General features: G+C 45.4%; 2 protein-coding genes across 2 annotated transcripts; both read right to left on the bottom strand.

Moving 5' to 3' along the window:
• Window positions 1-364: 364 nt before the first annotated feature.
• Window positions 365-1,327, bottom strand: LOC133969715 (olfactory receptor 8G17-like). Its single transcript, XM_062406360.1, has one exon. It carries the CDS (start codon window positions 1,325-1,327, stop codon window positions 365-367), a length of 963 nt encoding a protein of 320 aa, XP_062262344.1.
• A 9,121-nt stretch (window positions 1,328-10,448) lies between these two features.
• On the bottom strand, window positions 10,449-11,820 carry LOC133969801 (olfactory receptor 8G17-like). The gene is made up of 2 exons (XM_062406500.1): window positions 10,888-11,820; window positions 10,449-10,457 (listed from the first exon to the last, which is right to left on the bottom strand). The coding sequence occupies exons 1-2, from the start codon at window positions 11,818-11,820 to the stop codon at window positions 10,449-10,451; spliced, it is 942 nt and encodes a 313-aa protein (XP_062262484.1).
• Window positions 11,821-14,488: the final 2,668 nt, after the last annotated feature.

The following is a 14,488-nucleotide window of genomic DNA, read 5'->3' as shown; positions in this document are numbered from 1 at the left end:
TGTTCTTGAAAGTCATGTATCACTTGATAACAATAAACGTTTTCAAAACAATTTAACTTTTATTATATGTTTAGTATTCACACTTGTGTCTGGGGCATTTCACGTTTTCATAACTACATTTCACCAAATAATAATATGAATTATTTGCAGCTTGAGATCATGGAAAACAAAGTTTGTTAGGAACATTTATTACCTTTGTAATTAGAATTATATTGTGGAAGATATAGAGACCTTGTTATGTCACCACTAAGCTATGTTGTACAGTAAAACAGTCATAACTCAATTAATTACATATATATATATATAATCGTGTGTTTGTCAATACCTAATACATTAAACATGGAAATGTTTTCTCTTATTTTTGTCAAATTTTCTTGTGCTCAAACAATTTTGACAAGAATCTTCGTATCTCTCTGGACTGGACTCCGTAGATGACGGGGTTCAAGCTGCCGGGGATCACGTGGAACAGAATGCTGGAGAGTTTCCTGTAGTCGGAGTACTGAGGGAAGCGATGCAGAATAATAATAGACATTCCACTAAAGATCATGATCATATACACCATCAGGTGAGTGCTGCAGGTCTTCAGGGCCTTACTGTTCAGAGACTGGTTTTTACTGATCACACACACGACTGTGATCTTAGCGTAGGTGAGAACTATGCTGCCGATAGACGCTGAGAACAGGACCACGGTGAAGGTGAGGCCGTAGATGTTATTAATAAACACACTCTCACAGGAGAGTTTGAACAACGAGGCGTTGTCACAGTAAGGATTCGTGATCAGAGTCCTGCATCGGTTCAGTCTTATGGTCAAACCCAGCAGAATCCCCACCAGAACAAAGGCCACGCCCCAGGCAGACACGGTCAGCTTGACCACCATGTTGCTGGTCATGATGGCGGCGTAACGCAGAGGATTACAGATGGCCACGTATCTGTCAAAGGCCATGATCATCAGTATGGTGTGACAGGTGGTGCCGAACATGTGAGAGGTGAACGCCTGCAGCACACACTCGTAGTAGCTGATGAGGCGCTCGGAGGGTGGACGCAGGATGTCTGACAGCAGCCGGGGAACCATGATGGAGTTTCCAAGTATATCATTAAATGGAAGGTTGCAAAACAGGAGGTACATCGGCTGGTGAAGGTTCTTATCTATGAAAATCAGCACCAGGATGCTTACGTTAGCTACCAGTATAAACAGATAGGAGCAAAAGAAAAAGAGAAAGACTGGGTAGATCGATTCATTGGAGACATTTAACCCCTCCAACCGGAGTATGAGGCTGTTGTAGGTGGAGTTCTCCATCAACCTGAAACAATAAAGCAATGTTCTCATCGTCACTTTAGAAAAAAGTCTAATCCTATCACATTATTTTTATAGGACATTGAAAAGCAACAAAGCAGAGCTAAAGTACTTTGTAAGCAGATTTACTTCTCGTTTCTTTTGCAGCTTGTATCTGAAGTTTTAGCTTCAGAACAAATCACAGTGAACAATGAAAGCTGAGATGATATTAGTATCGTATTTCCTCTCTATGAAGAATAACAGTAAATACATAATAATAATAAAAGGGTAAAGGATATAAAGATTTAAAGTACTAGATACATACTTCGGAGTCTGATGTCAGTGTGCCTTCTTTGGTGTCGGCCCCTGCTGATCACAGCCACCTGCACTTTAACCTGTCTTATATTGATGTGATCCCTACTTAAGGGAATTCAACTATCAACACCTGCAGCAGCTTTCCTGCCAGCTCCCTAGTAAAGCTCCCTGTGAGAATACTGCAAGGTTCTGACTGGACAACTCAGTGTGAGCGAGCTGGAGATTTAGGACAAAAAGAATTCAAGTGTCTCAGTGGAGAAGGTGCAGAACAGGAGATACAGGCTGGTGAAGGTTCTTATCAATGACAATTAGAATGGAAATCCCAATATTCATCACCATCATCAATCAATCAATCAAATTTTTTTTGTATAGCCCATATTCACAAATTACAATTCATCTCATAGGGCTTTAACAGGGTGAGACATCCTCTGTCCTTAACCCTCAGCAAGAGTAAGGAAAAACTACTAAAAACCAAAGGTACAAATACATAGAAACCTCAGAGACACATGTGAGGACCCGTCTCCCAGGACGGACACAAGTCAATAGATGCCACGTGTAGGAAACATCATCAATAATCAAAGTCTCTAGCAGCATTTGATGAGGGTAGACATCCCGAAGGACAACCCCAACATGACATGCCAAGCAGTCCCGCTGCAAGCACAGTCCATGCTCAGCAACCATCCAGACCACGATCCACCATCCAGACCAGACGCCACTCCAGTCCTCAGTCACCGTCCACCGCCGCCCACCAGGACCCATCACGAGCCACCACCATCATAACAATGTAGGAAATTAAGAACGAGAAGAAGACAATGTACGAAGAATCCCTTGTGACTTGTGAAGCTGTTAAAGACGTAATTTTCCATCAACCTGGAATAATAAAAAGAACAGGTTAGACTGGCTATATAACAATGATAAGTTCCATAAGGTTAATTTAATAAAGTTTAACATCTTTACATATAAGTGCTAAACTACTTCCTTCTTTGTGACGTAGGTTGATCAGTCTTTAGTCATTTCTACAAGTAGAAAATTTGCTACTCGTTTATGGATACATTTTTACATGAGTTATTTAGTTTTATATAATGTTTGCATTACCTGAGGTGGCCTCTCTTCACAGCTTTTTGATATATCATCATCAATAATTTGAGCTGGATCTGTTGAAACTAATATGAGCACATTAAATGGGTTAACACCCTGTCCATGTGTTGGTTGTAGAGTGTGTTTGTTTGTGGGTCAAAGTTGAACATGGTGCGGATCTGGATCAGAGGGAGGATCCAGGACTTTGACGATGCAAGATTGTTTTGTTATCATTCTCACTGATTTCCTAGGGAATGTTTCACGGATCCTGAATAAAAGAGAACAGACATGTTAGGGGACGGATCATCTCCAAGTGTAGAGCTGGGGGTATAGGCGTAGTTAGGGCTTCGGTCTAGGCGTAGGTAGAGCTGTGCTATAGCCATGGTTAGTCCTGCGGTATAGGCGTAGACAGGGCTTGGCAATTAAACAATATGATATAAAAGGAAAAGAGGATCTGAGTGAGTGCAATGGTCTCATCTCATCTCATCTCATTTTCGTCCGCTTATCCGGGGTCGGGTCGCGGGGGGAGCAGCTCAAGCAGGGGGCCCCAGACCTCCCTTTCCCGGGCCACATTGACCAACTCTGACGGGGGGATCCCGAGGCGTTCCCAGGCCAGTGTTGAGATATAATCTCTCCACCTAGTCCTGGGTCTTCCCCGAGGTCTCCTCCCCACTGGACGTGCCTGAAACACCTCCCAAGGAAGGCGCCCAGTAGGCATCCTTACCAGATGACCGAACCACCTCAGCTGACTCCTTTCTAAGTAAAGGAGCAGCGGCTCTAATCCTAGTTCCTCACGGATGGCTGAGCAGTGACGAGATCCTCAGACCACCGAACTGCAACCCCTCCCCACCACGACTACGCCTCGATATCCTGTCCATGTATATCACAAACAGGATTGGTGACAAGGCGCAGCCCTGGCGGAGACCAGCATCCACTGAGAACGAAACTGACTGGCTGCCGAGGACGCGAACACAGCTCTCGCTTTGGGAGTACAGGGATTGGATGGCCCTGAGGATAGACCCCCTTACCCCATACTCCCGCAGCACCTCCCACAGTTTCTCCCGGGGGACCCGGTCATACGCCTTCTCCAGATCCACAAAACACATGTAGACCGGATGGGCACACTCCCAGGCCCCCTCCAGGATCCTTGCGAGAGTGAAGAGCTGGTCCGTAGTTCCACGTCCGGGGCGAAAACCGCATTGTTCCTCTTCAATCTGAGGTTCGACAATCGGCCGAACCCTCCTTTCCAGCACCTTGGAGTAGACTTTACCATGGAGGCTGAGAAGTGTGATGCCCCGGTAATTGGCACACACTCTCTGGTCCCCCTTTTTAAACAGGGGACCCACCACCCCGGTTTGCCACTCCTTTGGCACTGTACCCGACTCCCACGCGATGTTGAATAGGCGTGTCAACCATGACAGCCCCTCAACACCCAGAGCCTTTAGCATTTCTGGCTGGATCTCATCAATCCCTGGGGCCTTGCCACTGTGGAGATGTTTGACTACCTCAGTGACCTCCACCAGGGAAATTGACGATGAAACACCATCAACCTCGAGCTCTTCCTCCAACATAGAGGGCGTGTTATTCGGATTCAGGAGTTCCTCAAAGTGTTCCTTCCAACGTCCGACAACCTCCTCAGTTGAGGTCAACAGAGTCCCATCCTTACTGTACACAGCTTGGATGGTTCCCCGTTTCCCCCTCCTGAGGTGCCGGATAGTCTTCCAGAAACACTTTGGTGCCGACCGAAAGTCCTTCTCCATGGCCTCTCCGAACTTCTCCCACACCCGCTGCTTAGCCTCCGACACGGCAGCAGCTGCAGCCCTTCGGGCCTGTCGGTACCCTGCAACCGAGTCAGGAGTCCTCCAGGATATCATATCCCGGAAGGCCTCCTTCTTCAATCGGACGGCTTCCCTGACCACCGGTGTCCACCACGGTGTCCGAGGGTTACCGCCCCTTGAGGAGCCTAAGACCCTGAGGCCACAGCTAGCCACAGCTAGCCACTCGCATCTCCTTTTTGCATACGCACAAACAACAGTCAGAGTTTTCCCCCCTACAACCCATAGGCGCAGGGAGGCGACCCTCTCGTCTACCAGGGTAAACTCCAACACCGCTGCGCTCAGCCGGGGATTTATGAGTATCCCCACACCCGCCCTGTGCCTCACGCCCTTGGCAACTCCGGAGAAGAATAGAGTCCAACCCTTATCCAGGAGTACGGTACCAGAGCTGAGACTGTGCGTGGAGGTAAGCCCCACCAGATCTAACTGATAGCGCTCCACCTCCCTCACAAGCTCCGGTTCCTTTCCCCACAGCGAGGTGACGTTCCACGTCCCCAGAGCGAGCTTCTGCCGCCCGGGTCTGGTCCGTCGAGACCCCTGACCTTCGCTGCCACCCATGTGGCTGCGCACCCGACCCCAACGGGTCTTCCCACAGGTGGTGGGCCCATGAGATGAAGAGAGGGGGGGTGCCACGTAGTTTGTTCGGGCTATGCCCAACCGGGCTCCGTGGCAAACCCGGCCACCAGGCGCTCGACATCGAGCCCTCCGTCTGGGCCTAGCTCCAGACGGGGGCCCCGGGCTTCCTCCGGGCCGGGTCCCATCTCCTCTTTTTTCAGGCCACCAACTGGAGCTGCTGCGATCAGGTGACGAGTGAATACACAGTATTACAGTCAAGTTATAGAATATTTTTGTAACATCTCTTTTCGGTGCTGCACTTTGTAAAAGGTCCCTGCACACTCGCCTCTCAGCCTGTCCATAGAGACAATGTTCTGTGCCCAGCTAGGAGGACGCCTCATATTGATGAGCAGCCTGTTGTCCACATCACTACGGTGGGAAAGAGGTGGCGTTTGTGTCTTAAAGGGGACACATTGTGCCCATTTTATTACAGGTGATATCAATCAATCAATCAAATTTTATTTGTATAGCCCATATTCACAAATTACAATTCATCTCATAGGGCTTTAACAGGGTGTGACATCCTCTGTCCTTAACCCTCAGCAAGAGTAAGGAAAAACTACAAAAAACCCTTTTAACAGGGTAAAAATATGTAGAAACCTCAGAGAGAGCCACATGTGAGGGATCCCTCTCCCAGGACGGACAGAAGTGCAATAGATGCCACGTGCAGGAGAACATCATCAATAATCAAAGTCTCTAGCAGCATTGATGAAGCACAGTCCATGCTCAGCAACCATCTAGACCACGATCCACCATCCAGACCAGAAGCCACTTCAGTCCTCAGTCACCGTCCACCGCCGCCCACCAGGAGGACCCATCACAAGCCACCACTGCGGTCCTGGTCCACCACCCGTGCCCAATGCCAACGCGACACAGGGTCCGCCACCAGCACCACGATCAGCCCACATGACTCAGAATCCGCCACACTGGATCCAACACCGCGACCCCCGGTGCGCGATCCACAAACCGTAATCCATGGTGCGGCCACAGAGGCCCTGGATCTGCGGGTGATAAAGCAAAGGGATTCCGGGGAAGGGGGATAGGGATGGAGAAGAGGAAGGAGAAGCTGGAAAGAGAAGCTCCGTGTGTCATGTGTCATAAAATAGAACAAGTAACGTTCTGGCGCACTAATTAGCTCTAACTATAAGCTTTATCAAAAAGGAAGGTTTTGAGCCTACTTTTAAACGAACAGATGGTGACTGCCTCCCGAACTGAAAGTGGTAGATTATTCCACAGCCGAGGGGCTTGATGGCTAAAAGCTCTGGCTCCTACTCTACTTTTAGAGAATTTAGGGACGACAAGTAGGCTTGAATTCTGGGAGCGGAGTGCTCTAGTGGGTTTATAAGGTACTAACAGCTCTTTAAGGTATAAAGGCGCTATATTATTAAGGGCCTTGAAGGTGAGGAGGAGAATTTTAAATTCTATTCTAGATTTAACTGGAAGCCAGTGTAGCGATGCTAATACTGGAGAAATGTGCTCTCTTCTCTTTGTTCTCGTCAGGACAGGTGCTGCAGCATTTTGGACAAGCTGTAGAGTCTTTAACGACTTCCTGCTGGAGCCTGATAATAATGAATTACAATAGTCCAGTCTCGATGTAACAAAGGCGTGGACTAGTTTTTCTGCATCTTTTTGTGAAAGGACATGTCTAATTTTTGAAATATTACGCAAGTGGAAAAAAGCGGTCCTAGAAATTTATTTTAAGTGACTATTAAAGGATAAATCAGGATCGAAGATCACTCCCAAGTTCCTGACTGTTTCATTGGAAGCAAGGGCAATGTCATCTAGCGCAGCTATATCATTAGATAATGCATCTCTAAGGTGTTTGGGGCCAAGTATTATAACCTCTGTTTTGTCTGAGTTTAATAAGAGAAAATTGCGGGTCATCCAGGTTTTTATGTCCTTGAGACATGTTCGAAGTTTAGTTAATTGATTACTTTGTTCAGGTTTTATTGACAAATATAACTGGGTGTCATCCGCATAGCAGTGGAAATTTACCGAGTGTGTCCTGATAATGTTTCCTAGTGGAAGCATATATAATGAGAATAAAATTGGGCCGAGCACAGAGCCCTGTGGAACACCATGATTAACTTTGGTGCGCACAGATGACTCATCATTAATTTGCACAAATTGGGAGCGATCAGAAAAATACGATTTAAACCAGTTAAGGGCGGTTCCATTAATGTTAATTAACTGTTTTAGTCTTTGTAATAAAATTTGATGGTCAATTGTGTCGAATGCTGCACTGAGATCTAACAGAACGAGGACAGACACAAGTCCCTGATCTGAGGCTATTAAAAGGTCATTAGTGACTTTTGCCAAGGCTGTCTCTGTACTGTGATTGGCTCTAAACCCCGATTGAAAGTCTTCATATATATTATTTTCCTGGAGAAACTCACACAGCTGATTGGCTACCACTTTTTCTAAGATTTTAGAAATGAAGGAGAGGTTAGATATTGGTCTGTAATTGGCTAAAACCTCTGGGTCTAGGGTGGGTTTTTTGAGTAGGGGTTTGATGACAGCTATTTTAAAAGACTGTGGTACATAACCTGATGATAATGACAGATTGATAATGTTAAGTAACGAACTATCAATTAGGGGCAGAATGTCTTTAAGTAAGTTGGTAGGAATGGGATCTAAGATACAGGTTGTTGGTTTAGAACCTGAGATTAATTTGGTAAACTGATCACGGGTGATCAGAGAGAAGCTGTCTAAGTAATGGGTAGAATTCTCAGCCGTTTCTGAGATCTCTGTTGTTGGGAGGGTATTAGTGCCAATTGAGGGCAGGAGATGGTTGATTTTATTTCTAATAGTTTGAATTTTATCATTAAAAAAGGTCATAAAGATATTGCTATTTAGGGATGGAGGAATACTGGGTTCGGTGGAGGTGTGACTCTGTCAGCCTGGCTACAGTGCTGAAGAGAAACCTGGGGTTATTTTTATTCTCTTCTATTAGTTTTGAATAGTAGGCGGCTCTTGCTTTGTGGAGAGCCTTTTTATATTCTTTAACACTATTCTTCCAGTCTATGAGGTTTTCAACATTGTTGCTGGAGCGCCACTTCCTTTCTAGTTTTCTTGATAATTGTTTTAACTCATTTGTCTGGGAATTATACCACGGAGCTAATTTACTATGTTTGACATTTTTCTTTTTTAGAGGCGCTATTGAGTCTAATGTTAATCGTAATGAGTCTGCAGAGCTATCGACGAGGTGGTCGATCTCAATGGAGCTCAGGGTTTTAAAGAATTTGTTCTTTATATCTACTGCTAATACGGGTTTAAATGTAATTGGGATTATTTCCTTAAATTTAGCTACAGCACTATCAGGTAGACATCTAGAAAATGAATTTTTTATTAGTGGCATATATTCAGTTATTGAAAAATCAAAGGTTATTAAATTATGGTCTGATAGAACTGGATTGCGCGGAAGTACTGTTAAATTTTCAATTGCGACACCGTACGATAATACAAGGTCAAGTGTGTGGTTACCACAATGAGTAGGTTTGTGCACACACTGACTGAAACCAATAGAGTCTAGCATTGAAATAAATGCTACGCTAAGGCAATCTTTATTATTATCAACATGAATATTAAAGTCACCAACAATAATAATTTTATCGGTCTTTAGAACTAAGTTTGATAAAAACTCAGGGAATTCCTTTAAAAATTCAGTATAAGCCCTGGGAGCACGGTAAACTACGGCAAATATGATTGGCTGTTGGTGGTTCCTGGATTGGCGTGGAAGACTAAGAACCAGACATTCAAATGACTTGTAGCTGAGTTTAGGTTTAGGATTAATTGATAGACTGGAGTTAAAAATAGCATGATATGGCTCCTTGGGGTCTTAATGAAATGTCTGTAACATATTTTGGTCAAAATACCACAAGGATCATTTAAAAGAGCACCTTTTCACCCTGTCTAAAACAGCCCTCCTCAGATTGCCCCCCCCCCCAACAAACACACACAGACAAAGGGATTGTCGGGGGGCTACAGCTCTGGAGGCTAACACTGCTGCACTTAAAACCCCGGGTATGAGTTTATTTTACGGAGGCGACAACGAGCTGCTGTTGACCGGCAGCGGTTCGTGCAGCTCAGGGTGCGTGGGGGCAGATCTGTACGGGCCACAAAAGTTATGAGGTGCAGCTCTCTCCCCCCCTCCTCCTCCTCCTCCTCTGCTTCGCCGGAGAGGTTGTCCGCTGAGCGAGCACCCAAGCACGTGTACAATGGGTTCCTGGAACATGTTCCGGTGCTATTTTCTAATAAAGCTCGACAAAAATGGGACCTCCCCCCCACCTCCAGGTCCGATGCTTCCCGGGTGGGGTGCCACATATCTCTGCAATACTGCTGCAAATATGTGCACAAGCAACCATTCCAGAAAGTGCTGCAACTTTAAACACAAACTAGCAGCAAGGTAGCGTTAGCTCCCTGCTGCTACCCGTAAGGCATCTAAGTGGCCGCAGCGGCAGAGACACGGTCCTCTCACCGACAGCAACACCGACATGCCCGATCTCCACCTCCGGGGGGGGGGGGGGGGGGGGGCTATGCCATGTAGACAGACTGTGACGTCAATTCGGGTCGTAATCCCATTTGACGCACTCTAGTGTATCGTTTCTGACATAGAGGAACCACAACAAATCGCAGGAGCCTCACATCCAGCTCCTTCCAGCTCACCACTGAGCAGTGATGGCTGAATTGTGTTGAATTCACTGGAGAAGTCAAATGTGTTGAGCTATTGTGATAGAATGTCGTATCCTGTGCCAAAGACAAAAGGTCACGGGACAGCACTCTCTTTAGATTAGCTCCACGATAGAGCTTGCTATTAGATTATTATTGATACTGTCACGACTTGAGGAAAGGAGATGGACCCAGTAGCAGAGGTTTATAACAAAAGGTGTATTTAATACAAAAAGAGACTTTAACTTAATAAAACGCAAAACAAACACTAAAGGAATTGAAACACTGAAAAGACATGAACTAGAACAAGAAGACAAAAACACAAGGAAGCTTACTAGACTCAGGAAAAACAGCAACATGGAACAAGGCTTGAAAAACAGACAACCCGACAGAGGACAAGGGGAAAGAAAGAGGCTTAAATACACACAGGGAAGGCAGGGGTAATTGGCCACAGGTGCAACACATGAGGAGTTAGAAACACAATCACCAAGACAGGAAGTGAAGACAGAAACCACCCACAAGGAACAGAGACTACAAAATAAAACAGGAAACAGAAAACACAGAGACAGAAATACACAAACTAAACTGAAAGAACCTGACAGATACTTCCGGTTTTATACACACACCCCTCTGGAATACTGCTGCTTTGTCTCTACTCTAAACCATCACAGCAACTGGACAAACCACCAACATCTGAGAACACTGTGTTAGAGCCATTGACTCGACCATTAGAGAAATATGATCAAATGAAACACAGACAAAAGAAGAAACACAAACTGCTCCAGTTAGAAGTTCGTTCCTTAATGGCTTCAATGTTAATTACACACACAGTGTTGAACTGAACACACATCAATGATAATCATTACATAAATTATCATTGAGTCACACAGGAGTTATTATTCTTTATTCTTCATATTCACCTTATTCCAATTCAATAAATGTCAGTGGATATCAGAATCATTTGCAAACTAGAGTTTTCTGCTGAAAACATTTATTTACATATTGACAATACTTGAAAATATTATACAAAAGCAGAATATTTCATTCAGAATTTATCAATTTATTCACTTCTTTTGAAACTTTGTTTTATTTTTTACATGATGCCAAACATTTTCTTCTGCGAAACATTTCAAATAGAAACGTTCGTATCTCTTTGGACTGGACACCATAAATAATGGGGTTGAGGCTTCCAGGGACGAGGACAAAAAGAATGGCGGACAGCTTCCTGTAGTCGGAGTACTGAGGGAAGCGATGCAGAATAACAATAATAAATCCACTACACAGCATGATCAGGTACGACATCAGGTGAGTGCTGCAGGTCCTTAGGGCCTTACTGTTCAGAGACTGATTTTTACTGGTCACACACACGACTGTGATCTTAGCGTAGGTGAGAACTATGCTGCCGATAGAAGCTGAGAGCAGGACCACGGTGAAGGTGAGGCCGTAGAGGTTATTAATAAACACACTCTCACAGGAGAGTTTGAACAGCGAGGCGTTGTCACAGAACGGGTTCCTGATCAGAGTCCTGCATCGGTTCAGTCTTATGGTCAAACCCAGCAGAATCCCCACCAGAACAAAGGCCACGCCCCAGGCAGACACGGTCAGCTTGACCACCATGTTGCTGGTCATGATGGCGGCGTAACGCAGAGGATTACAGATGGCCACGTATCTGTCAAAGGCCATGATCATGAGCACGGTGTGAGAGGTGGTGGCGATCATGTGCGTGGTGAACGCCTGCAGCACACACTCGTAGTAGCTGGTGAGGCGCTCGGAGGGCGGACGCAGGATGTCCGACAGCAGCCGGGGCATAATATTAGTGCTTCCGATGATGTCACTGACTGACAGGCTACACAACAGGAGATACATGGGCTGGTGAAGGTTCTTATCTATGACAATTAGAATGGAAATCCCAATATTCATAACCATTATAACAATATAGGAAGTTAAGTACAAGAAAAAGACAGGGTACATGGTTTCCTTTGTGATTTTTAACCCCTCCATCTGGAGAGTGAAGCTGTTGTAGGTGTAGTTTTCCATCAACCTGGAACGAAAATGAATATTATTATGTCAGTTGAGTTAGTCTTAATACAATCGATACTTGAAATGTGTTAAATGACAATTTGTACTGGATAACGTCCAAAAGTTAATGTAGTAACAACAGAAATACAAATTACAAAACTACATTTAGACATTATGAAAACAAGTCCTAGTAAAGCTTGACCTGCTCTGGGACTTCATCAGTCCCTACTCATCTGCACAAGCAGTAAGAGCTCCTCCTGTTTTATACACACATTTATATCATTGGGGAATCACGGAGCATTACATAATGTATGATGTAATATTAAAGGACTTACTCAGCATAATAACTTACACAGCACTTTCAGAACAGTTGTTATAGATTGTTTCACAAAGAACGGTGGAAGCAACTTAAAGCAGGAGGCAATGTCCATATAATGTCCATGAAGCATACTGCGAAGATGCTTTTTTACGCAACAAAGATGTCTGTGACACACATACTGAAAATAGTGATGCTATTAATCAGAGTCAGAATCAGAATCAGAATGTACTTATTGCCAAGTAGGTTTACACCTACCTGGAATTTGCTCTGGTTGTTGGTGCATACAATGAAGGTGGGCAGTTGTGGAAAGGTGCAGGCCTTTGCTGTGTTCAGTTGATGGGCTGGAGGGTGGTGTCAGGGGGTTTGGTGTCAGGACTGTCCCATTGTCTTTTAAAGCCACATTAAAACTCATTCAAGTCGTTGGCCAGGCGTGAGTCGTTAGTGGAGTGAGGGGCTCTGGGCTTGCAGTTTGTAATCTGCCTAGAGGCTGAAGTTATGCTATTATATGCTATTTCTCCGACTCCGTTACGGACGGACGGACAGATGGATCGGATGGACTCTTTTTCATTTATGGTTCTCCGAAAGCTGTGGGTGCTGAAAACAATTCACTGCCAGAACAGCAGGAGGCGCAACGGAAGACGAGCTTAGAGAAGCCTACCTCATGACGTCTTTGTAAGTAGAAGTCGTTGATTGTTTATTTACCTCCTTCCGGCTTTCCTCACACACAGTGAACTATGGCAACTAACAGACACAGGCTGTTAATGGAACTGGAGATGCTTGACATGGAAGAGGACTTGCTTGGCACGAGCTGCAAGAATCGTAGTTGACTCTGAACACGCGTAGAAACGATCGTTTTAGCTGAAATAAAGTGACACCCAGTGGGTCAAAATGCTTAACTTTTCTTAGCGCAGCGGTACCCCGGTCTTGTTTCCAAACTGTGTTGTTAATACCACGGCTTGAAGCTACACGGAGGCAGCTAGCTTCCCCCCCAGCTTCCACACACAGTCAGCAGGGACTCCCGATACTAACTACTACCAAGTGTTTGCTTGTAACCTGACGTATTGGAGAAACAATGTCATGATAGCCGTGGAATTAAAGTCGTGACAGCGGGTTTTTGCACAGATACTGTCATTGCAAGAGTTATATGAGAAGAGCCGAACTTGGTTTGGTTCAATCAAGTATTTATTAAGAAGAAATGAAAAGGTTTGAAAAGCAAAGCAATGGGCATCACACTACCACACTACCCATGTACTCTAGCACCCCCGGGGAAGTCTTGAGTCGCATCAAAACGCATCAAACAGCCGGCGTCTGTAATCACAAATAACAATAGGTAGAACAGGATTGGTCAAAAAGGAGGGGAAGTCTTCCTTGGTTCTTCCTCGATAGTGCATAGGTGTAGTCCACCCTTTTGGCACTGGAATCCAGGAAGTGACAAGGAGCACTCCCAGTCACGCTCCTCCTCTGATAGTTGCTAGGCAAAATGTTCACTTCTTGAAAGGCCTTGACACAGCTGATGCCATGTGGGCCAGTGGTTGTCCATTGTGTTCCTGCTTTATCAGCTATATGTTCTGTTTGTGTAACAACGAAACCAAAACAAAGTCCCTCAGTCTGTCCCCCAGATGGGACAGCTCCTTGAACTCTGTCTGATGCTTTAATATCAAAAGTTAGAAATGAGAACAAGTAAAAGATTCATGATTAACACCAAGCAGCAACAGTTATTAAAAGTAATTTGTGTGAAGGCCATATATCTGACCCAAACTGCTCATGCCCCCCCTCCTGCTTTATTGTTGAGAGTTTCAGTTCTATAAACATCTTCACACAGACCTACACAGACCAGCTAGAATTTAAAATCCCAACATCACCACCGCAGTTAGCATGGTGGATAGCACGCTAGGGTCGTTATGACAGGGCGTTATAACCGTATGTGACCGTACACACATGCCGTCAGGACTCTAACCAGCCACCGTCAGCCAGAAACCTCCACCTTTCGTTTTGTCGGAGAGCTCCGTGTTGCGGTCCGCTACAATGGGATTACAACCAGAATTGACGTCACAGTCTGTCTACATGGCATAGCCCCCCGGGGTGAGAGGCGGCGATCTGGCCGAGAAGCAGAGCCTGCGGTCGGGTCAAGTCACGAACCAAAGCCCCCTCCTCAGCTCGGACTCCATGTCAGGGGCTCGCTTCTGGTGGACCTGTCGGTGTTTGTTTATGGTTAGCAGCAGCCACCTGACTGATCTCCCCACGGACAGGGGAGCGTTGACAGTGCGTGTCTCGTGTCGCAGTGATTGTCTTACACTAGAAAAGCTGTTGTTTTGTTTCGGTAATGGACGGTGACCTGTAAGCTAGGTGACGTTAGCCTCATAGCAA

The sequence above is a fragment of the Platichthys flesus genome, chromosome 15, assembly GCF_949316205.1.
Source record: "Platichthys flesus chromosome 15, fPlaFle2.1, whole genome shotgun sequence".
NCBI lineage: Eukaryota > Metazoa > Chordata > Actinopteri > Pleuronectiformes > Pleuronectidae > Platichthys > Platichthys flesus.
The sequence above is the reverse complement of the archived record's forward strand: the minus strand, read 5'-3'. Positions and strand labels throughout refer to the sequence as shown.

What these genes read in the sequence shown, in the direction of transcription:
- LOC133969801 (XM_062406500.1), bottom strand. Translation starts at nt 11,820, where the DNA reads ATGGAAAACTACACCTACAACAGCTTCACTCTCCAGATGGAGGGGTTA.
- LOC133969715 (XM_062406360.1), bottom strand. Translation starts at nt 1,327, where the DNA reads ATGAGAACATTGCTTTATTGTTTCAGGTTGATGGAGAACTCCACCTAC.